General features: G+C 35.0%; 3 protein-coding genes across 5 annotated transcripts; 1 reads left to right on the forward strand and 2 right to left on the reverse strand.

Moving 5' to 3' along the window:
• The first annotated feature begins 399 nt into the window (after positions 1 to 399).
• On the forward strand, positions 400 to 6,865 carry LOC149650969 (uncharacterized). Its single transcript, XM_089847706.1, has 7 exons — positions 400 to 1,096; positions 3,443 to 3,927; positions 3,992 to 4,053; positions 4,113 to 4,157; positions 4,540 to 4,698; positions 5,515 to 5,624; positions 6,071 to 6,865. The coding sequence occupies exons 1-7, from the start codon at positions 1,043 to 1,045 to the stop codon at positions 6,170 to 6,172; spliced, it is 1,017 nt and encodes a 338-aa protein (XP_089703832.1). The 5' UTR covers positions 400 to 1,042; the 3' UTR covers positions 6,173 to 6,865.
• On the reverse strand, positions 6,845 to 13,447 carry LOC149650970 (Y+L amino acid transporter 2-like). 2 transcript variants are annotated; one of them, XM_089847705.1, is made up of 9 exons: positions 12,473 to 13,447; positions 9,258 to 9,383; positions 8,902 to 8,998; positions 8,787 to 8,831; positions 8,599 to 8,722; positions 8,426 to 8,532; positions 8,275 to 8,371; positions 7,866 to 8,205; positions 6,845 to 7,025 (listed from the first exon to the last, which is right to left on the reverse strand). In XM_089847705.1, the coding sequence occupies exons 1-9, from the start codon at positions 13,029 to 13,031 to the stop codon at positions 6,958 to 6,960; spliced, it is 1,563 nt and encodes a 520-aa protein (XP_089703831.1). In that variant the 5' UTR covers positions 13,032 to 13,447; the 3' UTR covers positions 6,845 to 6,957. The 2 variants fall into 2 exon arrangements, with proteins under 2 accessions (XP_089703831.1, XP_089703830.1); XM_089847704.1 differs by having other exon boundaries at positions 8,426 to 8,722.
• Positions 13,448 to 14,071: 624 nt separating this feature from the next.
• On the reverse strand, positions 14,072 to 22,306 carry mnd (L-type amino acid transporter minidiscs). Of its 2 annotated transcripts, none has more exons than XM_089847702.1 (11): positions 22,038 to 22,306; positions 20,453 to 21,390; positions 18,418 to 18,543; positions 17,900 to 17,999; positions 17,529 to 17,573; positions 17,323 to 17,446; positions 16,734 to 16,837; positions 16,563 to 16,659; positions 16,307 to 16,456; positions 15,700 to 15,877; positions 14,072 to 15,613 (listed from the first exon to the last, which is right to left on the reverse strand). In XM_089847702.1, the coding sequence occupies exons 2-11, from the start codon at positions 21,261 to 21,263 to the stop codon at positions 15,552 to 15,554; spliced, it is 1,797 nt and encodes a 598-aa protein (XP_089703828.1). In that variant the 5' UTR covers positions 21,264 to 21,390; positions 22,038 to 22,306; the 3' UTR covers positions 14,072 to 15,551. The 2 variants fall into 2 exon arrangements, with proteins under 2 accessions (XP_089703828.1, XP_089703829.1); XM_089847703.1 differs by lacking the exon at positions 22,038 to 22,306 and adding an exon at positions 21,596 to 21,620.
• Between the last annotated feature and the right edge of the window lie 930 nt (positions 22,307 to 23,236).

Genomic DNA, 23,236 nt, shown 5'->3' on the forward strand with positions numbered 1-23,236 from the left:
GATTGAAGAGTGTTATGTATGTGTTTCAGTGCCAACTTGTTTCCTACACCTTCACACATTGCGTTATAAAACTATAGATCAAAATATATTGGAAATCAAAGGACAACCTTTGTGTTCTAAACCCATATAATCTTCAACCGCTCTCCAGTTTTAATAAACAATTTATAAACAAAATTCTGATGATTAATCTTGTCCCTTATCATATAGATATCTATGGTATAAAAGTGGTTATATCACCATGGTTTCAAGAAATATTCAGAAAATTGAAGTAATAAGTTTACAGTGAAAATTATTCTATCAGTTCAATAAGATCATGCATTCGATCATGGAGGAAGATATGGAGATGTCGCGATCATGCGCAGAAGGCATTTCTATTTTGGTTCAATTTTAAAATCAAGATTGGGTTTAATATCGTGAGCTGTTCTACTGCTACTCAAAAATAAAGCTTTTTCAAATTTAAACCGAGAACATTTGATGAGAACGAAAGTTTGATTTATATCTCTCCTTAATTATTACTCCATGTTGGCAGAATTCTAACAGAAAATGTACCTAAGGTGAATGAATACATTAAAACCGATATTATATTGTAGTAGGCCTATATAGTGTCCTGAAAATATTTACATATATACTAGTGTTATAGAAAAATGTAAACTGTATTATATCCCAAGCGTATAACTATAGAGGGCAGTCAGTATACATGAAGGGAATATTAAAGTATACAGGGAAAGAAAATGGGGGAAAGAATACCGAAACACGTGCTCTTTCGAATCTAGTATAACGGCATAAAATATATATATGTATGTACAACAGTTGGTTTTATATCTGCCATCGCGTTAGGACGCCTGTAGTGGACTTTCCCGTCGTGCGACGATCAAAAAACTAAAAATTAATGATCGACTTTCCGGTCAAACTTAACGCGGATATGTTCGTTCAATGTCCAACTAAGATACAGTTCTGATATATTATATAGTTTGCTCTATTTCTAATCTATCATTAATTACCGTTTAATGTTATTACTTTAAAAGTAAATTAGTTTAATAACATGTTGGCAGCATCTACCCCATTTTTTACCAACCAAGCTCATCCGAATGCGACTGTAAGTTAATTTTTGTTCTATTTCATTTATTTGATCAGTATCTAAAATAGGAAAGTTTTTTTCTACGAGAAACGAAGTAAATTTAATGCGTATATATATAGTCGGAAATAAGTGGGTGGAGTCTTGGGTCATTAAATAATTATTATATATGGTATGGCTTCACCTGTTGAATGTTTTGTAGTGAGTGAGGTATTTAGCATGATATGTCCGAGGGATCTAAACGAACCGGTTTTTAAACGCGTGAAATTATAGTTTTTATTTGGGCATAATTATGTAATTATACTATTTTTAAAATATAATTTATATTTATTATATTTAACAAAATTATTTTGGTATATAGGATTATTGAATTAAATGTTGCTTATTTAGTTCTCAAAGTTTTCAAAACTAGCTGTATTATTCTAATACTCTATAACTAGCGATGGGGACATAGCTTAAATAATAGTCATATTATTTTTTTGTGCGTCTACATTTCTGTGGCTGCCATTTTTAAATATGGCGTATGGAATATTTAAAAACCATACACCCTTCTATAAGATATATTGAACCATTATACTTAGTTCAGGTGTTGAAACGTATTACGAAAGTTATTATTTAGGGGTAGAATTTTACGTTTCCGACAGTGCTCAGCCATTTTTCAAGATAGCCCCAAATTTGATTTAAATTACATAAATACTAATTTTGTCTATTTAATCCCATTTCACGTCAATTGGATTAAATATTATTAGTTATAACATAAATTAAAGCCAGACTAAAAACCGTGCAGCGGGGTTCCCATTTTTCAATTCGCGTGATAAAACTATGGATTAAAACGTTTCGTAAGTGTAATATTTTATAGGAACGCCTATTACGTATATAAAAACCCCAGCCTTTTAATATTAAAACACCTTGCCTTGAAGGCAATATTGACAGCAACCTCATAAACAGCCATATGCGGACTACAAAAAAAATATGATAATTTAAAACGAACTTCGAAACCGTTGTACAACGTTATGGAGTTTGGAGTTAGTTGTACCTTTTCGTTATATAGGTATAAAACGCAGATAAAAACCTGTACATGCCTGTACCTATTAAAGTTGGCTCGAGTTTCAAAAGCACGTTGTATAAGAAAGCAATCAAAAATGCAATTAAAACCTTGTTTGCTATAACCCAGTTTACCTCAGTGGTATTCAGTAATAACAAAACCAAATGAAAAATCAATATTATGCAGCAATGAATGAAATATTTTTATGCAAAACCAATTTTCGTTTGAAATTGATCCATTTTAAGACCCAATTCGTGGTGACGTAATTTCCAGCTTACGGCCGCCATTATGAGAGTAGGATTTCTTTTATGGGACGTGACGTGGCGTAACGTCTTACCTTGAGTTTCAAACGTTTAATGATTCTTTCCCAGCGATAATGTGTTTATAGTTAAACTTTGGCCAACCAGTGCGTGTCGAGGCAACGCAAAGCCTTAAAATAACGGTCACATACTCGAAATAAATGGGAAAAAATAAACCCAACAACTTTATCGATGTCGGTGGAAATAGGTTGTGGAAATATCCCACGGCACCTTAAGGCTGGCTATATACCCCAGCTATAACGGCCAAAAGTATTTCCCTAATTCAGCAACTTGGGAAAAGGATCCATTTAGTAGTGTTTGTTGATATTAAGGTCTCCATGGTGACCCTTCTCCTTGATATTAACGTTAGGGGGAGAGGGTTAAAATTGGGGCTATAGCATGATCGTAACAGGGATGAGTAGAACAGGAGTCGTATTGTGGGGTACAGAGCGAGCCCAGACTACCACCGTGGTAGAAAGCGATAACCAAGTTTTCTTATAATCCCAATATGGTGTTAGTACAATTGCTCTCCTTATCAACTCCTCCCTGAACGTACCTTACTATACTCTTCTTTATCCCATTCCCTTCATTGTTCGAAACACTTTCTAGTGGCGCTCATTATGTTTATTTAGAATTATAACGTTCCCGCGTGTCCGTGTATTAAAAGTTTTTCATTGTTTGGTCATAACACACCTTTTCCATCATTTACCTTCCTTGGAAACAATGAATTTCTTCGATTGTAAAAGGGGCGTAACATAAGCAACTCTTTCTATGTTGTCAAAATGAAAATATCGATAATCAAGTGGATTTATGACTAGAATATGGAAAATGTGTTATTGTGTATTTAATTTCTATTTATACACACTTAGAAAAGCTATTTAAACATGGGAGCAACGCCGTATTCCATGGTTTTACTAACTTTTATTGAACCACATCTTAACTAGTGGTTAATAGTTACCATCCTAACAAAACCACTTGCTAATGCATTGTTGTATTGTAAAGAAACACTATGTTTTTTCATAGGTGATACCCTACTCTTACTACGATGTTAATCTCATGGTTTCACCATCGGGTCATATCTACCCAGCAAGTGGTCCCTACCATCAACAAAACCCGTATTTCCTACCAGAATTTCCGGCCAATTACTGCGCATACGGTCCGGCACCTATGACGCCTTCACCCACCTCAGCGTTTCCATCGCCAGTGTCACCCACCGGAGGTCAAACGGCTCTTATACCTTTCAATATGGCTGGACAATCAACGTTATTACCAGAGCCATCGATCAAAATACCCCAATACAATGTCTCTCGTTCCATACCCATGCCTTTAACTCCGCCAATGACTTTACCATTACCACCATCAGCCACATCGACCATAAACATACCACCCGTTATGGTTCAACCTCAAGCCTATCCTCCTGGACCACCCCCACCGGCTCCACCACCGCCACCCAGAAATTATCCGCCTCAACCACCGGATGAACAGTTTTTACAAACTGTTTTTCAAAGGTTGATAAGACAATTGTAATTAAAACAGTTCAACCAACTAAAATTACGCATAAATACAACCTAGGGTTAACAGAGACAAAAGTGGTAGAATCTCAGCGTCCGAGTTACAGAGTGCCTTATCAAACGGTAGGTGACTTATCTACCCTCCAGCAATGAGTAATTATTAAAATAATTGGTACTTACAGGTACTTGGAAGCCGTTTAATCCAGAAACTATACGCATTATGATAGGTGAGATCTGATTTCCTCAGTTGATTGTGGGGTTTTGTTGATTACCTAATTGGTAGAGAGATTCAAGTTAATTATGTACAAATTATGACAATCTTTAATCACCCGACATTTGTAATAGAGCAGATACCCTCTCAAGGTTTTCATGTTATAAACCTTTAGTTCTAACACCTCAAAATTTATTATGAGAAGTCTTTCAAGTACATTTTCTTGATCCCTAGCGAAGGCATAAAATTATTGGGCTTATAGCAGAGTTAGAAGGGGTAAATCTTCCCATAGTCAGCCCGTTTTCGTATGTTAAACTCTCTTAGTTCCAAGGGTGGGTTCTAAACTTCTAATGTCAGTCAAATTTGAAATTTTCTTACGTCTCCTTATTTGAATGTAGGCATGTTTGATAAACAAACAAAAGGGAAAATAAACTTCGAAGAGTTTTGCAAATTATGGAAATACGTCACTGATTGGTTATATTGTTTCCAAACATTCGATATCGACGAATCGGGAAACATCGATCAGGATGAGCTCAAATTAGCCCTGAACAATTTTGGTAAGAACTTTTATTAATATCAATTAAAAAAACCTAATAAGCGATCATTATCGACGCGTAAAAATCGCGAATAAGGTTGATAATAATCAGAGAAGAATATTTTTAAAAATATGCGTCGAAAACTTTAATGAATTATAAATTTAAAACTTATTTTTTTAATATTATTATATTTATATATTATATTATATTTTGTTAACTTAACACTTTATTTTAAAAAGCCAGATTCATTTCTTTTGTAGAGAAATATTCGGCAGATATTTTTGCAAAAAAAAAATAAAAAAAAATTGCGCAGTAAATAGCGGTACATTATGAAAATACCTTTCGATAAATGGAAATAAAAGCTGCATGGTGCGGCTGATTTTCATGGGAAAACTCAAAATAAGGAAGGTACGATATCGTAAACAAAAATGATGCCCGTAATTAGTCGAAGACCCACGATAATTAATTAAAAAAATATACCGTTTAACCTAACCGATTTAACTAAAATCTTTTGAACACCATTTTATTTTCTCATTAAAAAAAGCATAAACCCAAACCCGCCTGGAAAAAAAGACCCTAAAATATCTGCGTCTTCGCCTTTAATATAAAACGCTTGTCCAAAAAGATATTGCTGGTAAAATATATTAAAAAAATATCGGCGATGAATTTTAAATAATCGATACTGAACTTCGACGTAAATATTATATTATTACAAATTTTTTAAGATCATGTTTGGCCGCCACTATAATCTATCCGCTATCGTTAATGTTTTAAATTTTTGAAATTAATCCGAATTAATTAATCTAATTAACGATTGGTGTTTAAACTTAATTATAGGTTATCGATTAACCGATCGATTCTTTGGACTACTTGTTCATAAATTTGATCGAGATTTCAAGGGTGCTATCAATTTTGACGATTTTATACAATGCTGTATCGTACTGCAGGTTGGTTATGGTTAATAAAGAAATAGGTTAAAGGGCAAGTTCAGATAACATAATATTATACCTTAAAAGAAAGGCCTTTTTCTAAATATAAAGAGAATGATCTCTTATTACAAAATAATTAGCTTTAAGTCGGTTTTAAAAACGAGGACTACAACGCCGCCGTTGCTTTAGTGTCGTCTGTTAAACCGAACCTCTTACCCCTTACCTCTCTCAGCCTGGGAGAATTCAACCAATCCCTTTAGGGGAAAGTGGTTCGATTTAGCAGACGCCACTAAACCAACGACGGATGTGTATTAGTCCTTGATTATTTTTAAAAGTAATTAAATGTTAATTATTTTGTAATAAGAAATAATTTATTTTTTCAATATTTTTCCTTTTAAGGTATAATGTTATGTTACCTGAACTTTACCTTTAAATTTTACTCACTGTTACTGTTGACTTTGCAGGGGCTGACGTCAGCATTCCGAGCTCAAGACAAAGATCAAGATGGCTGGGTTCGTATGACGTACGAACAATTCTTGTTGACAGTTTTCAAACTGAAATTATAATTAGATAATATACCACCGTTATAATTAAACCGTTCATTTTTAAACAAATCTAAATTATCTTAATTAAATAATAGTATATAGGTATATTTAAAGGTGTTGTTCATTATACTGTATAGTGGGAAGGAATTTTAAACGTAATTAAGTGTAATTAATATATTACCGTATTTGCTCAGTGTATTAAAAACCCAATAACGTAATTACTAATTTTAATTAATATTAGGCTTAGTTAATTAGTAAGTAATTAGCTTAATATCTACTCTTTTAACAGAGTGCCAAAACTTGGAAGTTATTATATATTATACCCCTTTAACAAACAAACAAACCACGTGATCTTTAATCAAACAATTTGAGAACAAAAATTAATAAACGGCCAGTATTACGCAACAAGACCCACGTGACTTTTTTGGGATTGAAAAAGTCATTTAAAACCCACGTTAAATTAATTAACACAAATTAGAAACTGAGAAAAAAAATATCAAAAAAAAAGAAAAGAAAAACCACTCGTTAACATTAGAAAAAAAAATATTAATGAAAACATTTTAAAAAATAAATATTAATTTCGTGTCTCACTTTGTATTTGAAAGCAAGTTCAAAGTACGTTAATTAATTACGCGTCTATTAATTTGATAAAATGTTCCTCTAGTTGTTGTAATATAACAAATGCTCAAAAGAATTAAAATTTTCAAATCTCAATTTCGCCTTCTGTTTGGGAGGGTTATTTTAAAATATTGGTCCACGATAGTGTTTACAAAATTACAAAATATATTTATTATATATTAAACGTGTTAATTCAATTTTTCAAATTGAGGTAATACGACTAGAAGGAGTTTTTGCAATGATATTGTAACACGATCTGAAAAAAAGGACGCCAGTTGGCATTTTTCTAACACACTTAAGTTTAATAATGCGGGAATAATAATGTTTAGTTATTGGAATCAATCCACCAAAAACCAGAAAAAGGCAAGTCTTAAATAACCCTAACTCAATGTCCCATGCCGCCCCCCTTAATTAAGCACCACGATGTTTAATTATACGAAATTAAATACTTACGTAAATTATTAATTTAAGATTAAAATATAATTATATTCCGGTTTCCTACACTTAAAAACTCAAAATTAGTAAAGAAATAATTAAAATATATTTAAAATCAACGTGATTGAAATAGATTAAAAGGAAGCTAAATCCGAGCGACGTTTCTAGCACCAGCAAGACATGAAATAACGAAAAAAAATGTAGATGTAATTATTCGCCTTTTCTTGTTGGAGTTGATTGGCTTTAATGCGCAGGCGTTAGGGTCGTCTTTAAAAATCGCGAGTGATGACTCATTGATAGAAATATTAAGCAAGAATATATAATATAGAGAAGTTAAGAATAGGGTAAAAAAATTTACTAACTTTAGTGGTTTCATTCGGCAAAATATGGAATATTGAGTTTTTTTTTTCTGGTTTTTAGGCAAAATTCCAATGACGTCACTATTATGTACCCCATTTATATACAGGGTGTTTCAGAAAGGTCTGTAAGAAATTAAGGGTGCGATTTTAAGTCGAAGAAATGTTCCATGACATTTTGACCTCAGGGTCACCGTTTATAACTTATGATTTGGGTGTTTTACGTATGACCCCTTAAATTTAAGTATTTCAATGTAAACAGACGTTTCAGAAACACCCTGTACATACAAAAAAATTGCACAAACTTGAGATCTTTGACCAATAGTTGAGCGACGAACTAGTGGACCTCTTGGCTTTGGAAGCCAATAGGAAAACGGGGACACCTGATAGTATTATGATCAACCCAATGCCAGTTTGTACGGGTTCAGCGTACAATGGTAGGGCCGTCAGGAAAACGCAACACACTAGGAAACTTATGGGGAATATCAAATTTACTCTGATGGGACGTGGAAGATCCGGTTTACTCCAACGGAGCTTCAAAAGCCCCAATATGGAAACACCAACGAATAACCATTGAGCGAAACTCAAATAGTTGATCAAAAGGAAGATGTCGCTGGTACACAACATTACTAATGATAAGGAACACTGAAATACATGTTAACATCAGAACCTATTCATGGGTTAGTTCCCCACAAGTACCAATAAGTATCTTACCGATAAAAGAAGTGCTGGTATTGGTGTACGCCTTTCAACGTGTATCATACCCAATATGCTAGGAAGGTGACCTTCTTGAGCTCCAACACACAATAACCTGAAACCCAACAAACCTTAGGACATACTCGTAACGAAACACTGTAAACCATACCTAGATGCGACAAATAAGATACCATTAACTCCCCCAAACGTAGACAACGCGACAAAAAGTGGCATTGTCCAGGAACCAAATGGACCCAATGTGGTGGAAGCAAATGTCTTAAAAGTCAAGTTGGAGAGATATTTCAATTGTAAAAGGTCAAAATTAATTCTACAAAAACTTACAACAGCAACGGCGGGTGATGCCAACATCTCCGGAACCGATACCACGGAAAAATATGCCACGTTAGCCATGACATAAACTAAAGTAACAAGTGGAATTCCTATCCATATGGCTAGTGGTAAATTTCTGCAATATAAATATATGAGTTTAACCTTTTACTGGCGATTTGCTTAGAACGTGAGGTACTTACTTATGAGGATTTTTCAGTTCCTCCGTGGCAAAGTTTAAGTAATTCCTTGAATAAGCCATTTCGTGTACGTTAAAAGAAAGATAGTCTGCGACAGATAAGTATTTTTTATACTTACCATCCTGCGTAGGCGAAAAGTCCAGCGTTGAAAGCAAAAGATAAATTTTCAACCGAAACTTCACCTTCGAAAGAGTTACTTAAGTGCTTGGTCTCCCCTGAAAGAAAAAAATTAACATATTTTTAAGCGGTAAACTTGAGATAAAACTGTATAATATAATATTCAAGAGGATTGACGGGAATGGGGTCAAAGTATCACGGTATCAGACCCTAGAAGGACACTTGGGAAATAGGAGACGATAAGAAATATGGTAAATGTGGTTGAAGAGACGGGCTTATCTAATCCTTCCGGTCCAGGAATAGACAGACTGGAGGGAAAGATGAATTATTCAATAACGTCTGTGGTTTGTATCATACCTTGGCCAATCTTTGTAAGTCCCGTGATGACGATAATAACCAGGGCCAGAAGCTTGGCGGCCGTGAAGAGAGACTGGACGCTCATAGACCATCGAACACTCTTACAGTTGATCAAGGTCAAAATACCTGCAATTTTATGTAATAATTTTTCTTATGACGTCAATAGAGTAATATTAATAGCTTGTGCCTAAAATGATAGTTATTTTTATCTCGTGGTAATACCGGTCTAGCCCTGAACTTATGTTAAAATATGATTATAAAAACACTTTTAAAAATATTCAGCCCTAGAACCAACAAATTTTTCTTTGTAGAATTTTACTAGTTTTAAGGTTGAAGCTTCTATGTGTGAAAAAATTACTTCAGATCCTACCATAAGTTTATAAGATATGTTCCATAAGTATGATACTACCTATACTTCGTAATTCTAGAGACTTACAGCTCGAGCTAGTTTGAGAACGACAAGCGAGAATTGATGACTACACTCGGCGGTTATTTTTTGTAGTCCATCTTCCTATTTAGTCTGTGCTAAGCATTTGAAAGCGCCTCACCAGGAGTTGCATTACGAGAATCTATGACCTACGTCACTTCATGAAAACCTCTTAGTAACAAGTGACTAACTTATGGAACATATCTTATGAACTTATGATGATATAAAAATTTAAATAATCTGTACTTTTACTTTAAATTTAAATTTAGGAAAAAATTAGGCTATTACCTTGGTTCTTATTTCGGAAATTAGCTTAAGTTTATAGCTTAACCCAGTTAATTTAGATAAAAACTAATTTTTTAAACTTAAATAAAGTCTTATCTTTAAAACCACATTTTTTTCTTCAGTAATAAGACTCAACCCACAGATTTCAAAACCAATTAACTTTTTGGTAACAAAATACGGCATACAGGAAAGTCCATTCTTACCAACGCCCATGCATAAAAATTGATAAAGTTATATATATATATTTCAAATTATGACACTAAAATTTTATCACCCTAAAAATGTCAGAAGTTATTCTTTTAAAATGTCTCAATCGAAGCTCCATTTTATTCTTTCGAATTTATTTTAGATTAAATTTCACCCCCAATTCTTGGAAAGCGACAAACTTTTACCTCCCACACAAAGACTTATTGGTTGCGAAAAAGGGATACTGTCACCTTGGAAACGGCACGACAATGACGACGAACTATCTTATATAACATTAAGGATCCAATACTTGGATACTTTTTCCCCTCCCCAAACTTTCAGTTAACTTTTCTATATATCTCATTTTCACGAAATACCATCAGTTTCCATGGAAATACCTAAGAGATTTCCGAATTCCCAAAACGATTCAATTGTAGGCCTAGGTGAAATACTTTGGAAGTAAACTGAACTTTTCCTTGTGATATCAAGAGTAAATGAAGAAGGAGTACGTGATCAAATAGTAAATATAACTATATTTTACTCCCGACTATTGAAAAGAGAGGGTAACAAAATTCGACCTACGAATATTGTGTTTATATAATTTGGAGTTTCCTAAAGCTACTTCATTTACATATAAATTTGTTTAGACTTTGAAATAAGATTATTAAAAACCTACGACTCAAATTACTCCAAAGTTCAACTAAATTAGACTAATACCAGTTCGGTATTTTTGAAGTTTTGAGTCTTCTAACAATACGTAACTAAATAAAGGCTTGTTTCCAGCCCTGGCCTCAAATTAGTAAGAGTTGAAATATAAGCTTATCAAAGCAGAGTATAGAAGCTTAGCAGAAACAATGGGAATTATTCTCTCTCCTGTCTTCTGTCACCCTGCAAAGTGATGAATGGTATATTCCGGTTTACATTTTCAAATGACAAGCGATCCCCTAATGCGTGTAACCATATATCACTGTTTTATGCAACCCTGACCGAAGTAAGCAAGGTTAAAAAAAGTTCACTTCAGATGGTTGTCATCATCTTGAATAAGGATTCACGCATTTTATCATTTAAACGATATTAAATAAAAAAAAAAAAAACATAATAAGAATATTTAATTTGGAATTTTACAATGAAATATTTCGCCTACTCCTGAATGTTTAAAAACAGTAATTTTTCATATTAAAATGCAGCTCACGTAATCTTATGTAAGCTCGAATAATTATACATTTTTCCCATTAATTATTTAATGTATTTTCCATTAACTCTTTAATGCCTTTTAAGTACGTTATTATCTATTCGAAACCAGTTTTGAGCCCTGAAAATTTCGTTAGCAACGGTGTATGCCGACGATTATGGCATTGTATAAGCTTTATAAGTACTTTTGGATTGCAAATAAGTCGCTTAATGACAACTATATTTGAAGGAAATAACTTCTAATTAGTGGCCTTTAATTCTCTAATTAGTTAATAAATTAACTTCTTAGAAATTCATGAGGTGATGTTACGTAACAAGTAGTCGCCCACGAATTTCTCAGTGCAAGGTAAAATGGGAACGCACTAATATTATGGCAGATGGAACTCCATATAAAGAAATATTCTTGAAATGTTATGACAGATGAGCAAATTATTTTCAAAACACTATTCAGAGAGTTTTCTTGAACTCGAACCAAACTGGATTTCCAACTAAAAATCTATTGTTTGAAATGATTTCAATGGACGCATCTGCAGACATCGAATTTATATAAGAGGTCATTTGCACCTAAAATATTTATCCTTATATTTTTAAGTCGATTGAATGAAAATCCTTAAACTATACCGTATCTATTTTGGCTTCGAAGGATCTAAAAATACCTGTGTTCATTGTTAAAGATGACCCAAATTTAGTAAAAAAATAAATACCTTTATAAATCCGATATGATGCAAGATTTCTGGACGTTAAAGCATAATATTGATCAAATTTCATACCTTACTGCCCCCCCCCCATTTGCAGCACGGTATTCAACAGTTGGTTGCCCCCTTTAAAAACGCGGTCTTTTCCATTAGTAATTGTACACCCTTATATGATGATGATGCAATCAAGTCGTTGCATGGCCAAACCCTTCTAGATTGACAAACCCCTATTTCCAATGATAATCCAAATTCCAAAACCAAAATTACTTGACCTACACCTCTAATAAGTTACTTTGCCCAAATTGACCAGTAAGACGTGAAATTATGAACTCGCGAAGCCATATCTATCATAGTCTAAATGGGTCATCGATTCTAAATTGGTTTTAGACAACTATAAATAAACTAACTAAGGTTATTAGAAAATGACTTACATAGAGCCATAGCTGCCAGCATTCTTAACGTTGCGTCCGGTGGCCGACACTCCGGGAAGAATGGTTCCAAAATGTAGTTGGCAAAGGTAAGAGCGACAACTGCTTGGGCCGATGGGTTGATGACCAGCAATGACACCCAGAGTTGTAAAAAAGCCGGCAATGGTCCAAACGCCTCTAGGATGTAGGCGAAATCCCCACCGGATCTGGGTATGGCTGTCCCAAGTTCGGCGTAGCACGTGGCTCCCAGTAATGAGAAGAATCCGCACAATGTCCATACTAGCAATGACATGCCAACTGACCCGGCTTTCTCGGTGACCCCTTTAGGTGACACGAAGATACCGGAGCCAATAATTGAACCCACGATGATTGCCACTCCACCGACTAAGTTAATCTCCTTCTTTACAGTAATCTCTCCGGATGCCGACTCGGAGTTGTCCTCGACATCCATGGTGTTTATCAGGTTCCTGCCGGCAGTAACGTCTTTGGAGCAACCATTAAGCCTCGGTCCGTCTCGCCGGCACGGTTCAGAGTTGCATTCTTCCTCGTCTGACACGTGCATCTTCGCACCGTCCACCTTTCACTGAAACTAACGGGAACGATGGGGCTTCCTCGAGTTTTTAAGTCATCCCGATGTTAACCCTTTCTCTATAACCACTCCCCTTTCGTATAGAGTCTCTACCCCCCGGTCTAGCGTCTGTCGTCGTTGAAGAAGTTAACCACGTTAGCTACATTGAGGTAAATCTTCAAGGCGCCTCAAAACCCGGACGATGTTGGGTTCTGTAGAGTTGCACTCTCTCTACTCTGGGCCGACGCGAGCGGAGAGAACGCTAACGTTGAACACACTAGGAAAACTGTCAAAACCAAAGCAGAACGTTGCGTCATACGGCTTCCAAGGAGCTCATTCGCTGGCAACCCTACGTAGTCGCTGACATTGGCGCACGCCGAATCGATAATTTTACGATGTACCCTGGATTTTTCCCTCTAAAACCACGAGGCGCGATGGTGTAAACGCCCATTGGTTTACGAAGCAATGCGCGAGCACATTTTGACGAAAATTATATTTTAAAAAACGAGATACCCTTTAAGCGTCTTGGAATTGACCAAATATGTGGTTGTATAATTAATTTTGGTGGCTTAGAAGTTCCAAGCCGCTCAAGGACTACAAAGGGATTAATCTTACGTGATAAAAGCAGTTATCTTCTAAGAGAGAGAGTCCTAGACTTCCTCCTACAGACTCACCTTGAACTGAATACGTATCCAAAAATGTAAATTATTACGGAGACGTTTGAATAGCCAACATCTGCTTGTAGGTTTGGTTTAATTAATGGCGTTTTTATCAAGTAAAAAAAGAGGAACTACTAAAACTTAGTAGCGTATTTCCGGTTGAAGCTTGGGGGGGGGGGGAAGAGAAATACGATAAAATTATTAGAAATTCTTTTTTATTTCATCAGTTTGTTTTTCGTGGTATTACTTCTTTATCTCTAACTTATATAATATTTACACAACCATCATTTAGTATATTAATTAATTAATTAATAATAATTATAAATGCATTTTATACGGGGTCATTGGGTCAAACAAACAAACAAACAAATGGGGTTAAGGAAGAACACAATTTTTTTTTTTAATTTTATAATATATTCCATATAGTCAATTTCAATTTTATACAAAACATTTTCAAAACTCTATAACGATAATGTTTTAATTTTCATTCCGATCAACTTTCTATTTCAACAAAATAATTATTTATTTATTATTTTTTTTTTCACCCTCTCAAAAATTGAAAATTAATTCTAAAATTATCTACTTAACACTTCAAAAACTTCGTAACAGCTTAGCCAATTCCAAATTTGCCAATTTTTCAATAACTTCAACCATTTTTAACGCGAAAACTTTAAAAAAACTAAGGAATGCATTTTATTTTTTTTTTATTAGAGATCGTTTTTTGCTCGATTTAAGGCACAAAGTTTTTGAGTGATTTTTAAATAAAATTATAAAACATTTTATTTTATTTATCAATTGGTATCGAGTCGGGATTTGAGTGTGGAATGTGAATTTATTAACTATTTAAACTATAAAGAAAAATCAGCCTTGAGGTTATTTTAATTATAGGAAAAATTGTGGTTTAGTTTCAGTTATGCGTGTTTATAATAATATTAACTTAATTATCGTATTTAAAATTGGTCTTAATTTTAATTATTATTTGTTTGCATTGTACGTGGTTTAATTTAGCTGACTAGACTTTAAAAAAAAAAAGAGGAAATTTCTTTCAACTGTGTTCAAAACCTAAGTAGATAATCCCAAATTAACAATTTTTAACTATCAATATTTTTTCTTTTTAAATTAAGAGTTGGCACTGAATTTATTATGTAACTTATTCTTTTGAAAATAGGCGCTTAACAATATTTAACCGTGATTTTTAATTGTAACTTTATGAATGGTCCCCAACGCAGAGCAGATGCACGTGGATGAAAAATTTTGATTTTTATCCCTCGCGTTTTATAAGTACGAAAAGGTTATGGGTTGATTGTTACCGGCTGGGTGGCTGGTTTAATTTTTTTATATTTGCACACGAAAAATATTTAAATACTTAAATAAATATTTCCCTGTTGTGTTTAGAATTAAACGGGGGCCTCCCATAAAATATTTTCGTATAGATATTCGCGTAATCGCGATAAATTGTACGAAATTTAATAGAGTGCGCTTACCTTTATTTTTCTTTAATCGTGACTCTTAGCACTAAAGCACGAATATCAGACGGTAAATAATGATTAGCCCCTATTTTCCAGCATGTAAACAACACCTCGCGAGCGTAATATTTACCAAATAAACAGAATAAACAAACAGTCTCACTTTGTTACATGTACGGATGATCCGTTAACTTGAGTTCCATGAATTGATTGATTGTTTCTATTTTAGTTATAAGTCTCTGGATGTACTGTACTTGTATAATAATAATAGTTACCAAACGAAGACAATTAAATATTTCTTAAATTCCTATCGAGATTTCGACTCCATCAGCGTTATTTTAGTATTGGTATAAAACCGTTTGAAAAATTAAATTATCTTTAGCTCGTTTCTAGTCTGATTTTTCTTGGGGTACACTTAGTAGTACCTTCTGTGTAGTTAACGTAATCCAGTCTTAAAATAATTCAAAAATTAATTTAGATTGAATAAATTCATTAAGAATTAATTAAAGAACTATGAAAAATAATTGAAGTAATTACCTATAAATTTTCTATAGCCTTTTGGTTTATTTTTCCATTGAATTGTAAGGAAATAAACTGGAATGCCAGAGAAAGTGATGGCTAGACCCACCCCCGTTTCGACGGGACTAACATAAAATGGAAGCACAACGAGGAACGTGCAAACTACCGCAAATGTAACAGGTAGAACTATATTGACCTGAAAATAAACACATTAATTAATTAATAGAGTGATAATCATTTCAACAAAATGCGACAAAACTTTAATTCCAAACAAAAGGTACGTAATATGTCGTGCTCATCTTGTTTTCATTTCCACGTACCGTTTCGACCCCGTTTCTCTCGCTAGGGGCCGCTTCCCGCTTTTCCCTCAGCTATTTTAGGCCTAACTTTATATCAATAAAACCCATCTAGGAAAAGTGAGTCAATGAGAGCGTGGTTCCTACTAAACAGAAGGAAACCCCCTACAGTAATCTTCGATTTTCTCTACAGCCCCCAGGAAGTGGGTCTCCGCGAAACCAACTGACGCAATACACGCTCGTATTGCAGTGAAGATTTCCTTACAGGGGGTGGATGACCCACATCTCGAAATGAACCAAAATGATTCACCAAAAAATAAATTACATACCTTGATCGGCCTTTTTAAATTAGGCCTTTTATATCTCATGTATAACAGTCCTCCTACTGAAAATGTAACGAACAAGGATTCGATGAAAGCCGTGTAATTGATAAGGGTGTACACTTCCGTTGTTGTCAAGTACAAGAGTGTTAAAAATCCCTGCGAAGTTGATAAAGAAAAAACAAAAAAAAAACCCCCAACGATTAAAGCGTGATAACTTAATTGTAAATAAAGTTATTTAGTTCAGATCAGTTCATTCACTTACCAGAAAGATCAAACTGGGGGTTGGCGTATAATACTTGGTATGAATCATGGCCAAACAATCGGGCAAGTGACCTTGTCGCGCACCGACAAAAAATAATCTGAAATAATTAAAAATTAAATTAAAATGAAGGCTTAAATTATTTAAATTAAGAAATAATTAGCAAGGGCATACCTTGAAGAAGCAAAGATGGCACCATTCAATCCTCCGAATGTGGAAAAAGCTACAGAAACTGGCATTATCCAAGACATAACGCCTAGAACTCGACCACCAAAAGTCTAGAATAAAATGTTTTTGTTGAAGTCATTTAAAGGCCGACTTCCACCGAAAAGGGTTCTTACGAACTGAAGACCGTGCATCGATTCTTAACAATAGAGCGACCGTGCCAATTTTCGAGTCCCTACTGGGGCAAAATTTGGAGGGGTTCTTACGAACTGAAAACCTTGCTATGCGGGTTCTTACGAACTGAAGATAAACAATAGAAAGTCTCTTAAATATTTTATTCCCGATTTTTACGACCCTCTGAAGGAAAATATCTATTGTTTATCTTCAGTTCGTTAAGAACCCCCGTATCAAGGTTTTCAGTTCGTAAGAACCCCTCAAAAATTTGTCCAGCGGGGATTCGAAAATCGGCACGGTCGCTCCATTGTTACTCTCGATGCACGGTTTTCAGTTCGTAAGAACCCATTTCGATGGAAGTCGGCCTTTAATTAGATTTTTGTAGAAGTGATTTCATGGATAGTCAATTAGTTTGATAACTTACAACTGCTACTGCATTAGATGACAAAACTTCATGCGGTGTTAAAACCGCGAAATACGCGATATTCGTTAGTACATAAACTAATGTAACCAATGGCAAAGATATGTAAATTGCTCGTGGTAAATTCCTAAGTTTATTAAACAAATTTCATTTAGTTTTGTTTTGGTTTTTGAGATAATTATTTTAATTATTAAAATTAAGGGACGTACTTAGTTGGTTCTTTAAGTTCTTCAGTAACAAAATTCAAGTAATTCCTATAAGAATTAAAAATAATAATTCTTTTTAATAAAACTTTTATAAGTTTCCAAATCAAAGGTAGAAAAGTTTCATTGATGTATTTTTCCGCAGTTACATTTCATCATAAATATAAATAGTCACGTTCTATCATTAACCTATAATTAAGGTACGTTTATCTTTCTAGAATCTAAAGGCTGTTTTCTAGGGCAAATACATTGCATCAACAAAAAGCAATAAATGCTGACTTTCAATAAATATAGATATAGAGAATCTGCAACTCGTGGTGTTAATATAATATCGACCCTAATATTAGGTAATATAAAATGGAAGACAAAGCTCTTACCATCCTGCGTATGAAAAAAGTCCAGAATAAAAACTCAGGGCAATGTATCCAGGCTCGGTAGTGGTGCCCTCAAAGGCGTTTTCGAAATTTTCCGTATGCCCTTTTTAAAAAGATATACATAACCTCAACATTTACGCCAAGAAGTGATATCTAGTTTATTAGGGAGAAGGTATAAGATGCCTAAATATTCGCGCGGGCCATAGTCCCAGTCCCCCTTTCAAAATACAAGGGGGGACGTAAAAGGAGGCCGGGCTATTTCGCTGCCTCTCCTCAGTCGGAAAATATGACTGTAATTTTCGTCATTCGCGTCGCCGCGCTGACGTGAGTTTTCAAGAACCAATGAGATGCTGGTTGTAATTTAGAGGCGGCGGGGATTAACTCCGGACCTACTATACGTTTGGACTGGAGATAAAGCTGGAAATGTGCACGCGAATTTGTACCTTCTCCCTAATAAACTAGATATCACTTCTTGTTTAAGCTTAATAATTCCTCTCTAAAGTGGGCCATTTAATACATACCAACACCCATATAGACGAGACCAGCTCCTATAATCACCAATAAAGCGATAATCTTGCCAAATGTGAACGAGTCTTGGACTCTAGTCGCCCACTTGACATTATAACAGTTGATAAACGTCAATAGACCTTTAAGAACACGGAAGAAACAGAGTTTATTATGACTTTCTGTTGACAGCAGCATTATTACTGCGTTAGATAAGGACTTATTGAACTTCGAGGTCAGCTATAAGGGGTGTTATAGTCTAAACTGACTTAAGTACTAAACTATTCCCTGCAAGCAACTTAATTATACGGAAAATGTGTTATCATAAGTTAATAAGATATGTTCTATAAGTTTGTCACTGGTAACTGAGCCGGTCATGAAGTGACAACGTAGGTCTTAGATTCGAGGTAAAGCGACGCCTGGTGAGGCGCCGTCAAAGACTTATAGTATACACTAAATAGGAAGATGAACTGCTAAAATAACCAAGTGTAGTTAATCAATTCTCGCTTGTCGTTCCCGAACTAGATCGAGCTGTAAGTCTCTAGCATTATAAGGTATAGGTAGTGTCATACTTATGAAATATATCTCATAAACTTATGGTGTTATAGAGGTTACTTTTACTCTGAAAATAAAGTGTACTATTGTTTCAAACGTACGATGTTGTTAAAAAAACATAGTTAAATTACATTTTTCAAGCATAAAGACATTTTCTAGTACACATGTACATAATCCATTAAGCTGTCAACAAAATATTATGTCAACGAAACCAAACTGATTCCCACAAAGGACAATCCATTATTATTATTATTATTTAAAAATGTTTACGTTAAAGATAATCCAGATAATCCCAAAACAAAACCCTCCCCTTTTTATTAGATTATGTCATCATGATCCCACCACCTTTTAATAAAGTTGTCTCCTGTGGTTTTTAAAATAGGGAGGAAAGTTTGTTTTTAGAAGTATTTTACGAGTTAATCCTATGGGGGTCAGGAGCGAGCGAGAGCGACAGAGTTGACTTTTGGGGTCAACCTCCATTCATCACTTCTCTTGAAAGTTTACAAAAAGGAGGACGGGCCTCTTAAGCGACACAATAATCGGTTCCAATTCTTAAAAGCGCAGTATTTGACTGGGAGGTCTTGGATCACTCTACTATACTTGATCTGGAAGAAGTCCAATATGTAGGCCTATACCCTTAAACATTTTATTGAATGATAACCCCTGAGATACCCATTGTGCATTGCAAAAAACACTAAAACTAAAAAAGACTGGTGTAGTAGAGTGTAGAGATTACTTGGCTCGAAATCTGTTTAAAATTAGGCCGCTCTTATTTGATGCACTATCTAATTAAATTAACTTGTGTGAAATTAAGAAAGATTTTTTTATAAATATAATTTAGAACACGCCTAATCTTTATGGAAGTTCCATTTGAGGCCAAAAGTTATCTAAAAGATTATAAATCTCATATTTCAGCTGTCCGGATTTAATTTTTTTTTTAAAAGGCGCCCCTTAGAAACAAGTTAGGAATAAATGAAATTGGTTTTTAAAGAAAAAGTAGATCAACTACTTTCAATTTTTTTAAAGAAACATTTTCCCATTTCTATATTGAATGAATGCCATATGGAAATATTTTAAACTCTACATCAGCGTTACCTAAGACGATTACTAAAGGCTGGGTGACCGTGTTATTTCTCTCCCTCTACTCTTAGATGACATTGAACAACTTGACAGTATCGTACACGTGGTACGCTTATTATAAGGCTTAAATTTTAACGATATTTTTTTGACGAAAAAACGTGTTTTTTCGGTAGAAATTTCAGCGTTAAAAGAAAGGCCAAAACTGAAATTTCTAGGGTAGGCCTAGAGTTTAAGCGTGTCATGCTTCACGTGTCAGGTATCACCTTGTAACGGACAACCGTGAAGGAGTCAATTAGTGATTGTCGGGGTCCCCCCTGGTTTAAGGATTAAAAGCGAAAATCAGGGTTGAAACAATGACAACGAATGAATGAATGAATGGGGCCCCCCGTATGATTTCCGTAAGGGGATTATACTTACAGATGACTATAGCTGCTAGCAGTCTAACGGCGTTCTCAGGAGGCATACAAGAAGGGAAGAAGGGTTCGAGGATATAATTCGCGAACGTTAAAGCCGCGATGGCATTTCCCGTCGGCATGATGATGAGTAGAGCCACCCACAGGAAGAGAAAAGCGGGGAGAGGTCCGAACGCTTCGTTAATGTAAGCGTAATCCCCGCCGGACTTTGGTATGGAGGTGCCCAGCTCAGCGTAGCACAGGGCCCCGATCATGGATAGTATACCGCACAGAATCCATACGGCCAATGCCAGTCCGATACTACCGGCTTCTTGTAAGACTCCGCGGGGTGAAACGAATATGCCGGAACCGACTATGCATCCGACGATGATGGCCACACCGTTCAGTAGTCCCAATTGCTGTTTCAATTGCACTCCCCTACCCGTCCCACTTGGAACCGGCGGATCTCCACCTTCCGGCCTCATGGGCTCCGTTTCGGGACTGTCCTTTTCGGCCATACCGTTACGACTATCACCGAATGTCCGGTACGACGAGGAGAGTTCGCGTTTTCCAGACGCTCCGTTCGCAAACAAGAGTGGAGAGTGTGGAGTCGCGTTGTCTCGCGAACCCGAATTCTGCTCGTACGATTTGGTTGCTCCGACTTTAGCGGAGGCCCCCCCGCGATTACTACTCGATAAACCGCCGCCGTTCCTCGAGTCCAACGTCAAAGAAGTAGTTAGGATGATGCTCTTACTACTATTCGTAGTAGGCGGCGAACCGTGCCTCCTAGTTATGGCGGGAGAAACCATAGTAACGTTACCTGACTCTTGCGTCATAGTCTAGATTTTTACTACCAACTATTTACTACTATAAAGCGGCATCTACTACGGCAACACTCCTTCAAACGGGTTTTTCGTTGTTTTTTTTTTCGGAACCAAAGTCAAAACCGGCAAAATTTAAAATCTGTAATTAAAAGCGTGAGAAAAATGGATATATAGTTTCGCGTAAAATTATAATTTTTACAATAAATATTATCATATTGTTTAAAAATTAAGATTATTTTTTCGGTACTGGTTAAGTTACTCGTATTGAAAATAAAATAATTATTATTTTTAATTGAAACAAATTTTAATAAATGCGATTAAAAGAGAGTTAAACGAAAACTTACGCTTATTGTAATTTAAAGATTAACTTAACGTTAAGAAAATTCCACACATGCATGGACTAACACATAAAAATTTACATTCGAAAATGCTTAAAAAAACCCCTAGAAATTTCTCAAGCTGTATAGAATGAAACATTTATTTCAAATCGTATTAAAATTGTACTTCCGAATGAGATAAACAATCAGCTAAGTTTAACCTTTAACCCTTAAACATTTGAATCGATAAAAATAAAAATTCAAATACAAGTAGCTTAACCAATCATAAGTGCATGCGCAGTACGCATTCGCGCTAAGCCTAAATAGCATTAATTAATTCTAAATAGCAATTTTCCGTAAATTTTAAAAAACAAATATTGGCACTTAAAATTAACCCAACCTTTGAAACCGCGTTGTTAAGAATAAGAACATTGAAAATTAAGACACAAGAATTAGACCAACACCTTACCTTATCTTATGACTACTAACGATAGACTGAGCCTCAACTATAACTCGAAACTTTAAAATAAATAACTATTTAACACGTCCTTCGGGAAAAGAAATAATTATTTTAAACCATTTCACCTTCGAATTTAATTAAGAAATTAAAACTTTACGCGTGAAAATTAAATCTTTAAAACCACTAAACGGGGAAAAAAGTCTAGACACCTCACACCCATGCTCCATGAGACAAATGAGGTTACAAATAGATTCAACAGTAAAAAAAAAATTCCGTAGTCACTAATCGCATATTTCCATCCGAATATAGTATCAGAACCAACCATAGCCTAGAAGTGCAGAGTTCAAAATAGATATATATAAATATACATTTGAACAGCGATAGTCACAAAGTTCCCCAACCCCAAACTTGAAATAAACTATCGTATCTATACTAGTTTACTCTAGGCGGATACAAATATCTTAATAATTCAGTAAAAAAAGGACCATCAGGTTCTTTCTATCCCTACGCCCTAACTTGACCTCTGTAAGGAATTGGTCTATATTTTCGCCCCCCTAAAACTTGATTCGGACGGAGAAAACTTACCTATACGCGATATCATCAAGAATTCCAAAAGAAATAAAATAAAATATTCCACTAATGAATTATAATAATTTATGTAAAAAAAGGACCATCAGGTTCCTTCCTTACGCCCTAACTTGACCTCTGTAAGGAATTGGTCTACATTTTCGCTTGATTTGGACGGAGAAAACTTACCTTTAGCGGAAAACGGCGATATTACCAAGAATTCCAAAATAAATATTCCACTAATGAAATATGATAATTTAAATAAAAATAAAAAAATCTACTAAAATTGCGTCATCTTTCCCGCCTAAAATCGATTTGTCTGGTTTGAACCGAGCGATAACTATAATAGGACATGGGGGCCTATTCTGTAAGCTTCGAAAGCAAGTTGTCGATCGACATCTCTCTCGATCTCGAACCGAGATCTCGAAAATCACAAAAATGGTATTCTGTAAGAAGTTGTCGAACTTAAACATCTCGATTATCGACAAAGTTGTCGAACTAGATATCGACAGGGTAGTAGCTGTCGAGATCGTCTTTTCGTTTCGAGTAACCCTTCTTTCATGAGTTTTAATCTTAGTGTAAATAGCTGCCCTTCTACATTTAGCTCGCTTTGAGTTAGATATTCAAGCTAGAGAAATTAT

The sequence above is a fragment of the Phalangium opilio genome, unplaced genomic scaffold (genome assembly GCF_054372755.1).
Source record: "Phalangium opilio isolate 3A_F unplaced genomic scaffold, DU_Popi_V2 ptg000082l_1, whole genome shotgun sequence".
NCBI classification, from domain to species: Eukaryota; Metazoa; Arthropoda; class Arachnida; order Opiliones; family Phalangiidae; genus Phalangium; species Phalangium opilio.